General features: G+C 42.9%; 6 protein-coding genes across 8 annotated transcripts; 3 read left to right on the top strand and 3 right to left on the bottom strand.

The window, feature by feature from the left end:
* The first annotated feature begins 380 nt into the window (after positions 1-380).
* Positions 381-1,236, top strand: LOC130536563 (E3 ubiquitin/ISG15 ligase TRIM25-like). The gene is given in 4 exon segments (XM_057052604.1): positions 381-471; positions 474-603; positions 635-942; positions 1,123-1,236. Coding segments are annotated over 4 exon segments (627 nt in total). The 3' UTR covers positions 1,221-1,236.
* A 114-nt stretch (positions 1,237-1,350) lies between these two features.
* Positions 1,351-6,167, bottom strand: slc15a5 (solute carrier family 15 member 5). Its single transcript, XM_057051874.1, has 8 exons — positions 3,910-6,167; positions 3,585-3,807; positions 3,325-3,494; positions 2,769-3,245; positions 2,414-2,602; positions 2,130-2,261; positions 1,739-1,847; positions 1,351-1,646 (listed from the first exon to the last, which is right to left on the bottom strand). The coding sequence occupies exons 1-8, from the start codon at positions 4,259-4,261 to the stop codon at positions 1,502-1,504; spliced, it is 1,797 nt and encodes a 598-aa protein (XP_056907854.1). The 5' UTR covers positions 4,262-6,167; the 3' UTR covers positions 1,351-1,501.
* An 8-nt stretch (positions 6,168-6,175) lies between these two features.
* Positions 6,176-8,752, top strand: ccdc34 (coiled-coil domain containing 34). 2 transcript variants are annotated; one of them, XM_057051879.1, is made up of 6 exons: positions 6,176-6,426; positions 6,515-6,662; positions 6,769-6,876; positions 7,133-7,291; positions 7,406-7,532; positions 7,783-8,752. In XM_057051879.1, the coding sequence occupies exons 1-6, from the start codon at positions 6,176-6,178 to the stop codon at positions 7,980-7,982; spliced, it is 993 nt and encodes a 330-aa protein (XP_056907859.1). In that variant the 3' UTR covers positions 7,983-8,752. The 2 variants fall into 2 exon arrangements, with proteins under 2 accessions (XP_056907859.1, XP_056907858.1); XM_057051878.1 differs by having other exon boundaries at positions 7,406-7,535.
* LOC130536180 (ras-related protein Rab-19) lies at positions 8,334-10,927 on the top strand. The gene is made up of 5 exons (XM_057051880.1): positions 8,334-8,455; positions 8,878-8,965; positions 9,481-9,669; positions 10,046-10,229; positions 10,308-10,927. The coding sequence occupies exons 1-5, from the start codon at positions 8,334-8,336 to the stop codon at positions 10,580-10,582; spliced, it is 858 nt and encodes a 285-aa protein (XP_056907860.1). The 3' UTR covers positions 10,583-10,927.
* Positions 10,752-14,374, bottom strand: hdhd5 (haloacid dehalogenase like hydrolase domain containing 5). Of its 2 annotated transcripts, none has more exons than XM_057051876.1 (9): positions 14,215-14,374; positions 14,018-14,142; positions 13,449-13,652; positions 13,261-13,373; positions 12,915-13,008; positions 12,805-12,838; positions 12,564-12,738; positions 12,302-12,490; positions 10,752-11,772 (listed from the first exon to the last, which is right to left on the bottom strand). In XM_057051876.1, the coding sequence occupies exons 2-9, from the start codon at positions 14,126-14,128 to the stop codon at positions 11,373-11,375; spliced, it is 1,320 nt and encodes a 439-aa protein (XP_056907856.1). In that variant the 5' UTR covers positions 14,129-14,142; positions 14,215-14,374; the 3' UTR covers positions 10,752-11,372. The 2 variants fall into 2 exon arrangements, with proteins under 2 accessions (XP_056907856.1, XP_056907857.1); XM_057051877.1 differs by having other exon boundaries at positions 14,018-14,139; positions 14,215-14,360.
* A 171-nt stretch (positions 14,375-14,545) lies between these two features.
* ccdc77 (coiled-coil domain containing 77) lies at positions 14,546-19,005 on the bottom strand. The gene is made up of 12 exons (XM_057051875.1): positions 18,902-19,005; positions 17,737-17,785; positions 17,154-17,340; positions 16,938-17,080; positions 16,765-16,861; positions 16,477-16,567; positions 16,237-16,325; positions 16,003-16,151; positions 15,645-15,876; positions 15,181-15,306; positions 14,945-15,097; positions 14,546-14,826 (listed from the first exon to the last, which is right to left on the bottom strand). The coding sequence occupies exons 2-12, from the start codon at positions 17,769-17,771 to the stop codon at positions 14,680-14,682; spliced, it is 1,449 nt and encodes a 482-aa protein (XP_056907855.1). The 5' UTR covers positions 17,772-17,785; positions 18,902-19,005; the 3' UTR covers positions 14,546-14,679.
* Between the last annotated feature and the right edge of the window lie 155 nt (positions 19,006-19,160).

Raw genomic sequence — 19,160 nt, 5'->3', positions numbered from 1 at the left:
GTGTCCATGGAAACCAATTAACTCTCGCGTTTCGCCGAAGTGTGTGTTTAAAAGTCTCCTTTTTGTTTTCTATTTTGATTATTTGTCTTAAATCCTCTGTAACCCTCATAGGAAGGTTTAGTCACACGTGCCATTAAGTAATTTGTCTTTACTAGGACACAACGACAAAACGTTACAACAATGAATTATTTTAAGAAATATTTAAGAATTATTTTGAAAACTTGCAACTGCAAAAATGTATTTTCTTATTAGAAAGCACATTGGGTTTTAAGATGTTTGTTGTCAACATTGATGGCCAAATTTGGGAGTTTACTGGTTAATACTGTTAAAGTAAAGTTACTCCCATAAAATGGTTTATTGATCATGAAAGGGAAGCAAATATGGCTGCCAGCAGGGCGGGAATAGATCATTTGTGCTGCTCGATATGCTTCGATACATTAAATAACCCTGCAACTCTTCAATGTGGCCACAGCTGAAGTATGTAAATGGTTACTGGGACAAGGAGGACTATGGAGGTTTTTTCAGCTGTCCCCAGTGTGGACGGAGCTTCACAGCCAGACCCTTTTTGAAGAAGAATACAGTGACCTCTGTAAAACCTCTGCTGTATGGCAATCCTGTCCAGATGAGAATGGAGTCAGTCCAGTGGATGTGATTTTTGCACTTTGAAGAAGCTGAAGGCTGTCAAGTTGTGATTGGGGTGCCTGGCCTCATACTGAACCACTCAGCTGCAGCCCCAATATGAGTCTACAGCTTTCAAACGGCACACACTGGTGGAAATGTCTGCATCCCTGCAAGAGAAAAGCTGCACCAAACATGACAAGATGTTGGGAGTGTATTGTTTCAGCGTTGGCCAGTGCATTTGCCTGCTTTGTGTAATGGATAAGCACAAAGGTCATGACACTGTCTCAGTTGCAGCAGAAAGGAAAGACAAAGAAAGAAAGATGATTTACTTTTGCCCAGAATTAGAGCTTCTGAGTGTGCTAGTGCAATTCAATAGGAGATCTGATTCATTTTTTAAGTGGTATTTTGTTCTAGGATTCACCAATCTATAATAGTGTTGTAATACCTGCCATTTAAAGCACTTTAAAATAGAACCCTTTCTGTTAAGAAATATGAGAATATTTGGCAAGAAGAAACAAACATACCAGAAAAGAATTTATGAGAAAGATGAGCAGCTTCAACAAATAAGGCAGAAACTTAAAATCCTGCTTCCTTTTTGATTTAATTGCATTCAAGGTTTTTAACAGTTTTTCTTTAGATGGCCTTATGTAAAGCATAACCGCGTACAGTCTTTTGATTTTTGGAATGCTTCAGGTGTATTTAATAAAGTAAGACAAGCATTGTCCGTGATGTGTCCATAATTTGATTTAATTTATCATATTTACATTCTCCTGTAGGAATAATTAATCAACAAACAAAATAAATGTCCACAGGGCCAAACCTGCATGGGTTTGACAGTAAATGCAACGCCAGCGCTGCTGAGGGCCGATGGCAAAGGTCATCATGAAATCGATTCAATCGAGGCGTTTGTGTAGGAGTTATCCAGAGTGTTGTAGAAGCGCACACCGGGCTGGTGACACAGCAGCTTTTCAGACAGTGGGGGGCCAATGGTCGCAGTTTTGCTCTGCACGCTCAGGTCTACATATCTAGACAACAGCAGAGGAACCTTTGGATTGTCAACATGCTGCATAAACACGACTAATTTCTTTACTTTGAATTAATTACATCTTTACTTTACCTGTGGGATAAATTCAAATATGCTAGAGTATTTAGAGCCATCAGTATGGTTAGAAGAAAGAAGAATCTTTCCAGATTCCCATCATGCAGTGTGTCAGGATAGAAGTTACCTGTAACAGTAGTCATATCAGATGGATCAGGGACGTGGCGTTCTGACAGGTACAATTGAATACTAAAACCTAATTACATTGGGTTACTCTGTTAACCTGATGCACTTTTAGTTATTATGTTTTTAAAATGTTTCCTAATTGCATTGCAGCACATCATCTTTATAGTAACAACTTGTAAACGTTATCAAGTGTGAATAAAAAAATACAGCATTTACCTACAGAATAAGGTTGAAAAGAATTTTTAATAACAGAAATAAATTGAGTGAATGTATGTGAATTTACCTCCAGAGATGAAGTAAACTAGCTGAATGATAAAAGCTCCGAGAAAACAGCCACCTCCGTAGGACAGAGTGAGAAAGTGCAGGGAGATCCCTCTCAGGTGGGTCGGGGTCAGCTGGAAAGATATGAGTGAACCTGCCAGACAGGAAGTGACAACAACAGCACCAGATTGGTTCACTACTTATAGCACTTACTGCAGAAAAATACATCGTTTTTCCTTTTAAGATTTTCAAAGATGCACCATGAGTCCAGCGCTCAATTAAAGAACACGAGTCTCCAATGCTCACATGCAGGTGTGACAAGAGCCTCAGCCAAACCAAGAAGGATGTACTGGGGTGCGAGCTGGAAACACGGCATGGAAGATACTAGCAGGACCTTTCCAGAGAGGGTTTGCTCCACCAGAGCACAGGACTTCCTCCGCAGCTCCGACAAAGCTGCCACCAGTACTGACAGAGTGGCACACACATGGCCTATAGCTGCAAAAGGAGGATGGACAGGGAGGGGTAATGAGAGAGAGGGCTGTGGAACAATTACAGGAGAGGAATGGAGGATACAGGAAAAGAAGAGTGAGAGAGACAAAATCATTTAGACGTGTATGTGCATCATTAGGAGCGTGCAGGTTTGTATGGAGAGAAAACTTACTGATGATTTTGGAAGGAACCAAAGGAGTTTTCTCCATGGAGAGGTAGCAAGTGCTCACCAGCTCCATCAGTGGGGCCAGGAGCAGGAGAGGAAGGATGCTGATCACGTTCATGATGCCGATCGGTAACAGCAGGTCATTCAGGTGAAGGTTTGAGTTCATTGTCTGTATGTAGTAACCAGAGGGGATCTGCAGGAAAAAACATTTTAGCAAAGAAGTGATTCTTGTGGCGTAACCAAGATACCCCCAATGACCCGCCTGTGTAATGCAGACTCTGTACAGCAGCTGAAGGCCGTAGAGAGGAAAGAGTTTGGCCAGAATTTTGACGTTTTCTACGTGTGTTTCGGTGTAATGACCACCGTTATTTTCCTTGGCGCGGTCAAGCCAGGATGCTACATCTCCACTTAGGTGGCGGCGGTGGAGGCAGCACATCTTGAGTGAGTTCAAGAAGACTCCCAGTGTGGTCAGCAATGATCCACCTGGAAAAAAACAAGAAACAACATAAATAAGTCAGTGGTTCGGCTTGATTCTTGATTCAGACATTTAAGTATCCTCTACCTTTCCTAGGTTTATAGGTGAGTTTGTTGCGCATCATGTGGATGGCAAGTAGAGCCAGCAGCACCGAGGTGAAGGGAATAAGAAAGCCCAGATTTTTGGCCACAGACTGCTGGATGTAAGCAATGCCCAGGAAAACCACTGTGGAGTTCAGGTTAACCAACCAGTAGAACCTAAACACAAGGAAATAAAACATTTACATTCAGACCGTCCATAAAGAAGAATTAAAAAATCATCTGCATTCACATCTCAGGTCCACCTACCAGTTAAAGAAAGACATTAGCTGGTGTTGATTGTATCCCTGCAGACTGTAGGCTCCCATGGGACACAGGACAGCCCGAATGCCACCGATGCCCAGTGCAGCAGCCAGAAGGCCGATGTAGAACAACATCTGTTGCTCTCTTGGTTCCAGACGGTGTGTTATGTGATGGGTGTCGATGTAGAAATCTTCAAATGGGAATGCCACCACGGGAAGCATGGCTGTACCTGAAGAACAGAGTAAAAATGGAGCAAGAGTCCAACAAAAGGCTGTTTTAAAGAAGCGTGTGATGAGACACTTTAGTAGATCTGAGAAAGGGGATCAGTTACCAAAGAAATGTAGAAAAGCACACAAGTAGAGCACTTTGGTCCTTCCCAAGCAGGTGTCAGCAAACCAGCCCACCAGAACGGGAGTCAAGGTGCTGGCTCCTACAAAGCAGAGATTGACCGTTGCAGCCAGGTAGTTACTGTAGCCCAGTCTCACAGTGCAGAAGAGAATCATGTTGCACACAATCCCAAAAAAAGTGAATCTTTCACATAGTTCCACAAGCAGGACACAGATGATAACTTGAAGCTTTTTGCGAGACTTCCTCGGCGGGCCCAGGTCAGGAGTGGAGCTCCTGGAGTGTCGACGAGGGGGGATTCTACCTCCTGAAAGTCTCGAAAATTCCCTTGACCCCATGTTAACCGAGCAGATGAGCTGGGTTCTGTGCTGGACGCAGGAATGGAGGACACAGACCTTCTAGGATAGAGCCAGCACAGGCTGCAGCTGGAATTCCTCACTGTGGTGTGAAGCTGCAGACACGTACGATGGACACACCCACCTAAATTGTGCACGTGCTGGCAGCTGATGACCTTTCTGTGTTACTCAGAAGTGCAGAGACCTTACAGATGACACTTTATGTAAAGTTGTATGTTGGAGGCAAGATGACGGAAACAGATTCATCTCAGATGACCAGACACAAACGTGGCAATTTCAGTTTTAGTTATGTGCGTGGCAGGAAGAAATAGGTGTTGTAGTGTTATAGCAAAGAATCTTAAGCTATCTAATTTATTTATTTACTTCTACCAAGGAGGTTATGTGACAACCGATGTTTGGATTTCTTTTGGCATCATAAGTTAAAAGGTTCTGAAAAGCTTTTAATGAAATTTTCAGGAAATGCGAATGAGAATGGGAAGATCTTATTAAACATTGGTCATATTCCAGATTTTGGAGACACCTTTAATCTTCCAGAGCTCATATATGATGATCAAAGCCAAGGGCCCTGACCATAAAACAACCTGCTGCTATGTAACCTTGCGCTAACTCCCAATGTGCTTGTTTTAAGGTTGACCAAGATCCATTAAAGCAAGGCCACTCAGATCTCTCTCTCCACTATAACAAACTTATTAAAGATATTTCAAGTGACTGGAGTATGTTTTGAGTGTAACTCACAATATGTGGGGAAATGACCTGTTTGTTTCCATTTGTGACAGAAAAACTTGGAGTCCTTGACTAAGCATACTGAGCATACTGAAATCATTACACACACACACACACACACACACACACACACACACACACACACACACACACACACACACACACATTATTATTGCAAACACCCACAAAATGTCTCATTGGGATGTTAGAGCAGCCCTTCAGTGTATGACTGCATTTTTTATTGTTTGCTGATAATTAGAGTCATAATGTTAGGTGGGAGTGAGACAGAGTGCAGGAGCAGATCAATTGGGTCATTGCCTATGTTACGGAACAGTCAAACATAGCATTTTGTTTGAAGAATGTACATAAACCAAAAGTGCTGAACAAGATAAAACAGTTATGTGTTTTCAGACCCCGCGAGACAAATGCAAATATAGATTTTACCTTATTTACTTTATTAGTACTTTAATTATTGCTTAAACCTTCAATCAAAATGGTTAAAAACATATTTTCAGTCAAGAAGCATCCAAAACACAGAAAGATTGCTTCTGACAAATCCAAAAAATAAATCACTGGGTTCGCACACAAATAGAATTTAGGAAAAATTACATAATTTTTAAGTCAACTTCCTTGAACTATAGGCAAAATAACGTACTAAAACCTTCTGGTAAAGAACATGATTAAAGTAGCTGGAATCTTCAGGTTAACACTCTTTGTTAGGAAGGCGTCAATCGTCGCCATGGATACGGCGTCGGGCTCAGTTTGGGCCGTGATGTATCATGGGAAAACTATCTCCAGCCAGTAAACAAGCGCGAGGAGGAGACTTTTCTACAGACAGACAAAAAAAGGTACCGTAAATAAAAAAATAAAAAAATAAAACACAGGGGTTCAGACCGTATTTATGCACCATGCAATTAACTAATAAATCAGCGATGTTAAAAGTTTATCTCAGGAATGATAACTTCGGTTAGTGCAGCGACTTTGCTAACATTAGCCAACATTTGCTAACCACAACAGAGCTCTGCTAACTTGATTTAAATTGAATGTTCTCGTATATATTTCTGTAACTGTTGCTCATCGCTGCGAAGTTTTAGGACTGGTCTTATCATTACTTGACAGAAACACACAAATCCATTCGTCAATGTCGTGTTTTTCTGCAGACCTTGGTTAGCTATGCCTGGAGGGGCGGTGCCAAACCGTCTATCTTCCTGCTACAACTCTACCCCTGTCAAAACCAGCCAGAAGCAAGACTTTTCCCCTTCTAATCGTTTGGATAAGGAAGTTTTATCAGACGACGACGAGAGATTTTCTTTCCTGTCTCCAATCTACAATGACAGCTTTGACAGCGACGAAGACCTGGAGCCCAGCGCGTCTCAGAACGTTTCACCTGTCGGGAGCAACAAATCCAGCGTTTCGCCTGTCAGGTGCTGTTAGTGCCTCCTGTTGAATTTAATCAGCCAGCAAACAAAACAAAGCAGCAATTTATAGAACAGTTGGTGATTTTTGTGACAGGTGTGAGCTGCTGAGAACGCCTTCGGATCAAATATTGAGGGGAACCGATGAGCCTGCTGCCTGTTGTCCCAGTCTCAGTGCATGGGAGCTGTGGCTGGTCAGGAAAGCCAAAGAAGACCGCTTTAATATGCAAAAGAAAGCAAAGGAGGCAAGCAATTGTTTGATTGTTTAGACTATTGTTCTTGCGCCTTATTTAAAACAACTTTTTGGATCCTTAAGCCTGTTATTGGTCTATTTTTTCCCGTGTTTCTTAGGAAAGTAAACTTAAAGATAGAAGAGAACAAGAGGAAATGAAGAGAGAAGAGAAGAAGATTGTCATGGAAGAGAAGATTCAGGAATGGTTAAACATGAAGAAAGAACAGGTAGCCCACCACTGTTTTAAACTCATTATTGTGCTTACCCTTGTCAAATATGGCCAGTTTAACTGTTAATTAGGTTATTTCTTGATCCATTTGCCACTTCCCAACAACATCTGTGTAAAAAAGTCTGTTACAGTTCTATTTAAAAAAATGCTGATGACCTTATCTAAAGAAAGTTCTTCCCTTGGATCTGACGCGATTGTTTTAAAAATTGGAATTGATGCATGGTTACAGATTTGCCTTCTTTGTGCAATTGCAGGAAATAAAAAAACAACTTGTGAGGCAGAGTAAGGAGGAGGAGGAGATGCAGAAGCAGCTGGAAAAAGAGAAGGAAAATGAACAGAAAGCCCAACAAAAGTACAAAAGCTGGTTGAAGAAGAAGAACCAGGAAAAAATGGAATTGGAAAAGAAAGAAAAAGTAAGGTGGACCTTAAATCCTATTTATTGCTTTTAACAACAATGCATCTTTGCACTAGAATCTAGTATTTACAGGAGAACCCAACTAGATATGTTTCTTTTTTTTCCTGGGCAGGAAAAAGCTGCCCTGAAGGAGGAGCGGGATCGAGAGCGCCGCAAAAGGGCAGAAGAGAAATTTAAAGAGTGGCTGGCAAAAGCAAATGAAAAAAGCAGAGACACTCCCAAAACACCCTGTGTTTCAACAAGTAGGCACATTTTGCATGTCTAGAAAAAGAATGAGCCGTACAAAAAAATTAACAAATCCCTTTTCACTCACAAACAAGTAACTAAGAAAAAAATGGTTGAATGCTTTAGCAAATCGACTGAGCTATTCGGGTTTCTTTTACATTTGTTTTTGAAAGCCATCTTAATGATGTACAGTTGATGAAATGTACCTACTATTAAAAGTAGAAACAGGTTGGCTTTATTGTGCTTTGCTTCGATTTCTTGCAGACCCATTCGACAGGTCCAGCCCTTCACCCGGCTATTTTAATCCCATTCCCTGGAAGCCCATTCACATCCCTCCTCCAGAAAATCCCAAGGAGGAAACCTGCAGCAGGACGCCCCAGAGACAGCACCGATCCAAACAAAGCCCGAGTGCAGCTTTCAGACTGAGAACGCCTGCAAGGCCGGGCCAGTTCCAGAGGAGATGACGGAGCAGACTGACTCCTGCCTTTGTCGTGAATTCACAGTGACTCACCGAACAGAAGCCATTTTTTCCTAAATGGCAGAAAGATTTCGGGTTCTGGTTCAAGACGAGAGAATTTTGATATGATGTTTTTTAGATGTTTTTGGTCGATTCACGTTCACTTTGATGAATTTAAATCAGAACATATAATCTGAAATATTTAAAGTGCCTCTTTCCTTCGTGCTGTCAGGCACACATGCTTAAACGTTGGTGATTGGAGGGCACAGCCAAAGATAGACCAAGCTTGGTGAAGTGCCACCTCACACGCACACATTGTTCCGTGTCCAGCTGTGTTCTTGTTCTGGTGTGGGCCGAGATGACGACAGAAGCAAGTGAGGGGGTGGGCAGAGAGAGAGAGGGAGGGAGGGAGCCTGAGATTCAGAGCAGTGTTCATTCTGTGGTCACATCCCACTGTGATACAAATACATGCGGCTTGAGGTAAAACGATGTTTTTGTGTTCAGATGTGCGTAAACCTGCTGTGTTCTCTCACTCGGTCAGCTCTGTGTTGTCAGTGATTACTGTGGAATGTCTTGACAGTCAGAAGGAGGGGGGGGGCTATAAAGTAGGGTATTTTGTGAGCGTGTAACAAACGATTCCCCCATTCTGGAGTCCAAAGATCAGCTGTTAAGACAAAGGTGTCAAGTGTTTACAATCATTAAGGCTGTTTGCTTAGGGGTATTTGCACAGTGAGCCTTGTTAGCAAAGCTTGACTTCATTAAAGATGTAGTCCAGTATTTTCTCCACTCTGTGTTAACCAGAACTAAACCTCAGATGTCCCAGTCTGTCAAACTCAATCTCCACATATTTGCTTCATGACTTCACAACCTTGACATTTTTTTCTGCCCCCCACCCCATCCAGCTGCTCTTTCAGCCTCAACGTCAAAAGAGCGCCAGAGATGCAGTGGTGCAAGTGGGCAGGCGGCTGGAGCTCACACCTCTCCAGGCAGGTAAGGGGTGTGGCCAGAGTTGTCCTGAACTTAAGCTCAGATGAAGAGGAGTGGAGAGCAGAAAAAGTGACGGTCCAAAGGGCAGAGCTAAAGACCAGGCTTTAGAAGGGGGGGGGTATGTTGTCATTTAAATACGGAAACACTTTTCTAAGCGCTGTTATTTCTTCAGGATTATGGAACCGTGCAGGATGATTGACTTTTTTCTGGAGTTTTCTGTTTGCCGCGTGTTTCCTGTCAGTGTGTGAGGGCCAGTGGCAGAAGGTGTTGGAGGAGATATTACTGTTCCATCTTATCTCCCCAACATCACATTCAGCTGAATCTCTGTTACATCAACTGCCGTCCTCCCTTTTCCAGGATGTGACCGCTGTTTCTGCAGTATATAGTCAGCAAATAGTCTTTGTTGTTATTGACACGACTTGGTGGAAAACCAGTTCTTTTTAGAGACAGGCTCCCGGCTCAGGCGTTTGAGACTCCGCATATGCGTGTGTGTTTACATTTCTTCCAAAACCATGCAGTCGGCAGCTCCGGAGGTCGAGGACTCTTTCGATTTTCTATTCAAAATCATCTTGGTCGGGGACTCGAATGTGGGGAAGACCTGCGTGGTCCAGAGCTTCAAGTCTGGCATATTCATGGAGAAACAGCAGAACACGATTGGGGTGGATTTCACTGTTCGTACTCTTGACATCGATGGCAAAAAGGTGAAGGTAAGCATTTTTTAAAATTTTTTTTTATTAATCAATCATTTTGTTCCTGTTTCAGCTTATTTGAGTTTTCATCAAACCTGTTTCTGGAGTTTCTAAATTGCATGTTCATCTTCATAATTCAACAAAAACAGGGCCAAATGAGACGCCTCGTGTAAACAGTCATTTGCTTATTTTTAGGTTTGTTCTTTCTTTACAAGAGGAGTGGCGTACATGTGTTAGCTTTATGGGTGTGTTACCGTAATCTGTTAAGTGCTGGGATACCTGCCTCACCATTGACCCAAGTCAAAGGATCAGCGTGTGTGGATGTTCGGATGCGGTTTTCCTGTCATCTTATCGATGTGCTTGATCCGTATCCCTGTGCGGGCACCTGTTGCAGATGCAAGTGTGGGACACAGCGGGGCAGGAGCGATTCCGCACCATCACTCAGAGCTACTACCGCAGCGCCCACGGGGCCATGGTGGCCTACGACATCACACGTCGCCCGACGTTTGAGTCCGTTTCCCACTGGATCAGGGAGGTAGAACATTATGGAGCTGCCAGTGTGGTGCTGATCCTCATTGGTGAGCCAAAACATCAAAATTAGCCAGTGGTTGCAGCCGTTTCCTGAGCATCCACCAATGACATTTGCCTCCCTGCAGGTAATAAGTCAGACCTCCAGGCTCAGAGGCAAGTGTTGTTCGAAGACGCCTGCACACTGGCAGAAAACAACGGCGCTCTGGCTGTCCTCGAAACCTCAGCCAAGGAGGCTCAAAATGTGGAGGCAGCCTTCACCCTCATGGCCCGGGAACTGCTGGCACGCAACGGCACGAATATGGCGGAGGAGTTCCTCCGAGACTCCCCTCAGCTGATGCTGAGCAACAGCTCCCACTCCATCCTGGGCACCGGGGCCTCGGATAAGAAGTGCGGATGCTGATGTGGGACGGTGACACTGGTTTGAGGTAGTTTCTAGGGAAACTGGTGATGTGTGTGTGTATGTGTGAGTTTTTGCATCGTTGAATTGTATTTATATCAATTTTAGCGTGTCACAATACTGTGAAATGGCTGTATTACAATACAGGAAGAATGCTAGACTGGAAGACACGTTTGGTGTTTGACTCCTTTAAATCAGTCTTTCAGTTCATCTGCAGATGTCCAGTTTCAAACTGCATTAAAGGTCTGTTACATATACAGCTATCGGACTGCATTGCTAACAATGTTTCTCTCACAAAGTTACTCAATTACAGAAAATCCTCATCAATAAATTATAAAGAGAGCACCATTTTCGTTTAAGTGGAAACTGATCATTTTAAAAAGTCAAGCAACTATTCTACAATAAAATCATTGGACACTGTACCGATACCGTTCATGTCATCTGAAATATGCCACTGACGACAGAGCAACTAGTTTAGTAAACATCTGAGTGCAAAAGTGTAAAATATAAAGTCCATCTTAATCTGATTGTTGTCTATATAAGGTAGAGAATTAAAACACATTAATTTATGTGTTTCCTTTTCAAAAAAAATCCAGGAATACAGCAGTAGCATGACATCAATCAGAACGTTAAACGTAATCTTGTTCCTTGTACCTAAAGCTTCAGATCATTGCCTTTGCAGGTTGCATGGCACTTCAAAGCCTCCCATTATCAGAGGCATGGATTAGAAGACGTAACCATTAAACTAGGTCTAGTGGACGGCTGTGAGGTAAGGAAACATGGCCCACTCATCCTAATCCAGAGGCCAACCCTCCTCCTGGAACACCAGCTCCACTGCCTCCTTCACGTCCTGCACCACAAAAGACGGCTGTGTCAGACTGGGGTCAAAGCTGAAGTCCCTGTGACCGTGGAAGATGCGCTGCTCGGTGACGGTCTGGGAGGGGTCAGAGGGCAGCTCCTCCTGGTCCCTGCTGTACACCCCCGTGCACACCAGTATGGAGCGGCAGGATTCTGGGCGGGCCACTTCGGCACCATCTGCTGATGTCGCGCTAGGGCCGCCATCAACGGCGTCCGCCTCAGAATCTGCACCCCTCTCGCCACTCTTCGCCTGCATCTGGGCCTTGGTACTATGGGATGTGTGGAGATAGCGATTGTAGAGGTTGGCTCCGTAAATGTCAGCCATGGGGTTATCACTACAAAGGAAAAAAATGATTAATTCAAATGTTTAAAGACTGGAGGGAATTTTATTTTATGTGGAAAAAAAATGAAGGTTGATTTCAAAATTTCCCAGCACGTTGTTGACATATACTTAGTTTTTATCTTATTGTGTGAGATACTCAGGAATTTATTGTTAGAAATCAGATATTGTGCTGTGGGTTATTACAATGTACTTACATTACATTTAAGTGTAAGTTTAAGTGTATATCTTAAAAACATTTGTATTATTAATATTTGTAGACATTTCCCACAATCTGCCTTCTCACCACTTGGTGCTGACAAATCTTACAGGGAGGCTGACAAGTCAGGCTTGATGTTTGAGTTCTGCAAATAGCACACGCCAACATGTAGCCCACCCAAAGGAGCTGTTAGCATCTTGCTAACTTCACTTTTATGGGATCAAAACCTGGATTTGAAAAAGGGTGTGTACGTGCATCGTCCTGTGATTGGAACATGTCGGACTGAGACGCTTAGTTGATCGTGCCGGTAGGTTTGGTAACTCACCCGATAGCGTACAGCCTTTTCACAGGAGTGGTCCAGCCCAGACTCTCCGCCTGCTGTCTGACCAGCAGCTCTGCGTAGTTGTAGGTCACCACACTGGGTTTACCGATCAGAGCCTCGTACCTTAACTCGTGGCCGGTCACCTTCTTGTAAAGATTCTCTAAGCACACTAGGAACATCCCATGTCCAAACCTGTAGCACCAGAATCAGTTGGAGTAAGAGTGAATTATAAAATGTCTTTTATCTCGAATAGCACAGACGGTACCTGGGATTCCTCGCCTCTGCCATCCACAGCAGGTCCATGTTACAGGCCAGGACGGGAATATGAGGGTACCGCGCTGCGTTCCAAATATTGTCTGGGTTCCCATTTGTCATGAGCACATCAGTAATGAGCTGGAGGTTTGTCTCCCATCTGATTGGCTCCCCGAACAAGATAACAGCTGTTGAAGGTACAAACATTACATGAGGCTGATATTAATAGAAATATTGACTGTGGGGAAATTTACCCTCTATTGGCCGTAAGCCCTTTGTGGGTGGTATCTGTAGAGATGATAAGATATCGTAGTTACTGGTAGCAACAACACACACAAAAAGCTTCAATATTATTAGTACTTACACTATCTTTGGGCCTCCTGTTGTGATCTACAACATCCAGTACTGGATATGCTTCTCTGAGCATATCTATAGTGACAACATCCTGGAAGCCCAGACTAGGGTAGGTTAAAGTCTAACACATGGACATAGAGCAGCAAACACACACACACACACACACACACACACACACGAGATTCCAACCAACCCATCTCTCTTGACTTAACTACTTATAGGTTCACTGACAGAGAGGAAAAGGAAAAAAAAGTGAGACAACGATTAAATGCTGACAGCAACGTTGAACATGGACAGAACTGCACAAGTAAACGAAGCACGCACATATTTAAGGTCAAATCTCTGTCATAGGATACTTGTGAGCGACCTCCTCCACAGGACCCTGTCCTGACACCAACACACACATCTTATGGAACTGGGTGAACATACGCAAAGGACTGTGGGACAGCATCACCTGGTCTGGAGACACCTGAAGTAGAGTGTTGGGAATTTAATTTAACTTCACGATAACAGAGGAGGACTTGAAGGCAAAGGACACATTTACCTCCACATCGAGCAGATGTGACAAATGCTCCGCTTTGGCCTGCCTCATGCAGTTCCCAGCATTGGTGACAAACACCACGGGGACCTTGTATTTCCCATTACGGTCCACCAAGTTTCTAAAACACTGCTTGGCTGCAGGGATGGGCGTGCGGCCCCGAACCAGCACACCATCAATGTCAAAGAGGAGACCAAAGGAGTTGGGGCCCTGAGGAGACGACAGGGACAGAGAAAGGAGGAACATGCCGTATGAACCAAAGAGGTTATTTATTAACCAGCCCTCACGCCACAAGCTGATAACTCAAAAATCTCATCATTTCAGACAGAGAACCGGTGGAACTTTAATCCTGAACTATATAAATGAGACACACTGAAGACATAAAGTCGCTTATAAGTGATGAAGAGATTGTGATATTATAATCATATTACACATCATATAACTATTGTGCTGCCAATTGACTTCAGTAACTTCGGCGTTGCCCTTTAAGATTGACAGACGGGACAAACGGTGCCAGAAACCATTCTTTTCCTTTCATTTTTATACAATCAGGTGTGTTTAACCCGTCCACTTACAGGGCTATAATTTCGTGAGCTCCATAGCGGCGCAATGAGCGGTTTTGCTGCAGCTTCACAGCTTGATTTCACCAGCTGCCACCCGGTTTTCCAACGTCTCAATCTCTGCATTTCTCCAGGCACTTCTGTCAAAAAGAGAAGCGGTGAAGGACACGAGCCAGCCGGGTTTCGCTAAAGGCAATAAAAACCCTACTCACCCTGCAACTTTAACGAATGAACAGATGGGTCATTGTACCTCAAACATCTAGAGTCAACACTAAATTCTGCGCTATCTCCTCATGTTGATAGCGTAGCTGCCATCACTCAGTAAACGCTTCCCCTCTGCAAACGGGTCTGACAACCACTGCGCATGCGCACAACTGCCCGGAGCTGAACGCACTTCCGGATACGTCACGTTGTGGATCGATGAATTTCAGCAGAAATGAAAATAGAGATGTGAAGAAATGAAAGTGATAGTGGAATATCATTTGAGAAGATAAACACATTTACACACACACATTATATACTGTATAATCATTGAGGCAATAATTAGAGTTTAATCCATGTATCTTGTTTATTGGAATAAAATAGAAAATATACTAACACATATTTCTGTACTCAACAGGGTTGAAAAAAAAGGACCAAAACAAACAACATGTTTTTAACCCAGGGAAGTCCATTCCTTAGCTGAATCTTAATTCATTTTCCAGTCCATAGATTTTGGCCTTCAGAGCCATCAGTTCCCCCTGAACCTTCTTTGTTCTGGTGTTGGTCTGACGGACCTCATGCAGAACGGCCAAGTCCTGGTTGGGTCCAATATTAAGAGTAGCCTGAAACAATCACATACAAGTGTAGTATCAGCAGTATGGACGGCTGTGAATGTCAAAGTATGTGAATAAGAATAATTATTGGCCAAAACTATCAGCCAAAGGCAGATGTTTTCTTTACCTTGAAGAGTTGCTTTTCTATATCTTTGAATCTCTGTTTGAGGATCTTCAGGTCCGACTTGAAGCCCTCTGCCTCCATGGCCCTCCTCCTCTCCAGCGTCTCGCATCGCTTCGTCATGAGCTGCAGACGCTTGGCCATTTTCTCTGAGCGTTCCTGCACACAGAGAGATCTCTGATCTTTAGTTGGGATAGAGTGTGACTGAGCCTTCCGAGAACACGGCCATCTACTGGTGGTACCTTAAAGAGTTCCCGGCCGGCATCTCTCTCCTCTTTGATTTGGGCCAGTTCGCTTTCCTGAGCGACACACTGCTCTCTGTACATTTCTGCCAAATGGTGAGCTTGTTTCAACTTCTCCTGTGTTATCTGTTGAAATAAATAGAACTGGTGAAGAAAAGATAAAACCACAGTAACCCTCTAATTTCATTTAATTTCAATAGTTACATATGGCTAATAAAATACCTACGCTGCCTATTCCACTGTAATTTAGCTGCAGCTGTACACATTTATCTTTTTAAAAATATGCGCAAAGACTGCCACCTAGTGGACACAATTGATTTCTCCCCGAATGTGCACAGAAAAGCTGCATTGAGATTTACTGAAGGGAATGAGGTTTTATTTCTTTTATAAAATACTTAAAAGTGTAAAGAAAAAAAAACGCTTGAAACTTCATATTTTTTAAAGCACTAGACGCAACAAAATACCTTCGACCCTTCTTTGCGTGCTTGCTGAGACAGTGACAAGGGATGAGCGGCGCTGCTGGGGGGCTCTGCACCGGCGGGCCCGGACCTTCTCATGCAGTTGTGGCAGGAGTCCATTTTCCTCAGCAGCTGATCCTTCTCTGCCATCCAGCTCTTCTCCTGAGCCCGTGAGTCAAACTTCAGCTGTAAGAGATCTTTGGTGCAATCACACAACTGGTTCTCTGTCCGCTGGAGCCTGTGGGGGGTCAAAGAAACCAAACACCAAAGTCAGAATTAAAAATGCTTATTGATAAAATCATCGGTTCCTTCTAGCACTTTGGACGAAAGTGACCACAGAGCCATTTTTTGGAATGCAACCCACCTGTCAGTCAGAGTCCTGATTTGCTCCTGATCCCTGATCCGCCGTGTCTCTGCTTCCTCCGCTTTAATCCGTCGATCCTCCAGGAGCGTCTCTATCTGATCTTTAGCCAGACGAGTTTGTTCCTCCATCTGTACCTGCAGCGCCTCCACCTGACAAACAAGTTTTTCACAACGACCTTCAGAATCATCAAAAGACGCGTGCATGTCAGAGAGGGAGGGGAGGGCTCCAGCTAACCTGCAGCAGCAACGTCTGATTTTCGCTCTTGTATTGCTCAAGGATGTCTCCGTCTCCTCCTTCCATAGATTTCTTTCTCCTGTTTATCTCTTTTGAAATAATGATTAAAGTAAGAGATCATGTGCAAAAGCCAGAAAGAATGTCTTCTCTTTTATTTCCCCTTTACAGAACAGCTCAGATGTCGCTTTAACTTCTTGACAAACAAGAGGAAAACTGTCGATATAAAGAATGTTTTCACACCTCTTCTAGTCCCAGCAGGTTTTAGCTTTGTAGGCCGAAGACTGAGGTGTTCCTCCAGCTGCCTGTCAGTGCCCTTCTGTGCGATTATGACCTGTAACATATCCATTTTATTCATTTGTTTGTGCATTTTCTAATGTATTACAAACCCACCTAAATTCTCTTCTTAAATAACACTTAAATAACATCACATGCAAATATGCCCACAAATCAAAAAGCTACATTCTGGTGGGAGCTCCTTGAGTAGCTGTTGATGGTTTAATATTCTTGTCTATTGAAGACAACAAAAACCTTGTGCGGAGGTTCCCGGTGGAAATATGTGATCTCTCCTTCATCAGGACCGACCACATCAAGGAGGTGCTGGATTTTCTTCCTGTCCTCCAACTCCCTGCACAACAGTACATATAAACGTGTACATTTCAACATATCCCATCTTAAGGTCACGTCATCAACTGCACACGCACCTGATCTTCAGCCGGTCGTTTTCTGCATAAAGCCTGAGAGCTTGTTCTCTTTCTTGAAAAAGGTAGAGCTGCATGTCACTCAGAGCATTCTGCAGCTCCACAATCTCCCCCTCACGCTGCTGTATGTCCCACTGCAGCTTATGCTGAAAGGTGATCGGATTAGAACGGGTCACACACCACACAGGGACCCCTGAAATGCCTTTCACTGCGTCTCACCTGGTCCTCTGTGCTCCTTCTGTGCTGCTCCAGCATCTGCTGCAGCTCCGCGTGTTCCTCGTCAAACTGGGCGATCTTTTGTCGGTAGAAGTCCAGCAGCTCGCGGGACGGGCGCAAGTAAGCCAGTCGCTCGTGGATGGAGGGAAGCGGGGAGTCGGAGTCTTTAGCAGGAGTACGAACATTGGATCTGAAAGGAAAACATTGGTTTAGTGCACAAATAAGCCAAATCACAGATGTAGCTGGAAACATGAAGAAACAGACGGAGAGAGAAAGAAAAAGTGAAGAGATGGTTCGAAACTTAAAGCAGAGCGACAATCAATGTTTGTAAAACAATATTCGTTACGCTCACGTGTAATATTGACATTGCGATATTATACATACAGTAGTAATTCATTTTTATTTCGTGATATCATACAGCATACCTGATGGAGGCATTGGTTTTTAACCATAAAACTAAATCTGTTTGACAAGTGTTGACTATAGGAAATCTCTATCATACTGACTTGCAAATATTTAAATACTAAAAGTTAAAAGGGTTTTTTGTATCAGTGTGTTACAGTGTGCTACATATACAAGAGCTTACCTGCGTGGTGTTACGCCCTTAGTTGGAGAACCCATTCCAGCAACAGTCACTTAAAAAGATACATAGATAGACTTTATTCCAGACTGAAGGTCCAGATAAGAACATGCAGCAAAAGAAGATTTAAAGTAAATAAATAATAACAATAACATAAAAAAAACAGAATGGGGTTTCTAGTTTATAGTGAGATTTATAGTATTTCCAGAGCCGTGACGTGCAGCATGTGACACTGTAAGCTAACTGTTCATCCCAATTAATTTCTGTATCCCCCAAAAAATCTGATTTTCTGAGTTATTCCCACAGTTATTCCCATCTGGGCCTTTCTAACACAACTCAGTATTTGCCACTCAGAGTCTATGAAGTCTCGCTTAATTATAATTTGACCACAGATGTGCAGTAAACGGTGTTGCGCAATAAGTTCTTTACATTATTCAACTTTATATTATGTTACTCTCCATACAAAGTGCACACAAGGAGTTGCAGCCAGTTTTTGCAGATTTCTAACTCTTTAATCATATAAAATGACATAAAATAGCAGATAAAAAGCTCATCTGGCTGATTTCATTGCTCCATGAGTACAAGTGTTTCATGTCATTTCACCTGCATTCTTTGGTGCAGACAAATATTGATGAGGTTTTTTCCTTAGTAGTTACTAATAATTCCTACACATCCATTTATCCGTGCGGGGCTTAGACTTGAAACCATCTTGATTTTAAGCACAAATTTAATATCACTTTTCCTTTTAAACTGAAAAACGTAATAAACTGTCTGGATTTATTAGGACCAAATAAACGGATCGTATTTAAAATTCTGTTTTAGGCCATTTGGGTTAGTTTATATTGCGCACGCTCGTAGGACGCAAAGTCTAATTCACATTTCAGTTACGCTACAGGCGCCATTAGAAGCGGGATGTTTAAAAGCAGGGTTGCTGAGGCTTCACACATTGAGACTATTGACAAACAAACAAAAAACAACAACAACGCGCAGTGACGGAAATATAAGAAAGTATAAAAAATATCTAGTCTTTCATATCAAGTCACTCACAGAGGAAAACATTTTCTATGAGCTACATACTCAGCGAACAGCTTAGTCATAATGTTACATGCATTAAACACACAACGTCTGACAAACATATACATCTTGGAAAACATTTAAACGTCTTGCTCACAGTTTTTCTTTCAGGTAGGCTGCACTCTTGTAATTTCGGATCTTCAAATTCCCGGAAGTTTACCTCTCTTTTCTTCTTCGTTGGACGGGATAAATATTACTGTGCTGCCATCTAGCGGCCGACTAAGATAATGTTAAACTGGGGAACATGAATTTTAAATAACTCAACAATTAATACTTTTGTTTTTACACATTAAAATGACAACCGAACAATGCCCTAAGGTCTAAACTCAAAATAAGGCTAAGGGCATTCGACTTCA

Source organism: Takifugu flavidus, chromosome 13 (genome assembly GCF_003711565.1).
Source record: "Takifugu flavidus isolate HTHZ2018 chromosome 13, ASM371156v2, whole genome shotgun sequence".
NCBI classification, from domain to species: Eukaryota; Metazoa; Chordata; class Actinopteri; order Tetraodontiformes; family Tetraodontidae; genus Takifugu; species Takifugu flavidus.
This window is presented reverse-complemented; position numbering and strand designations above follow the sequence as displayed.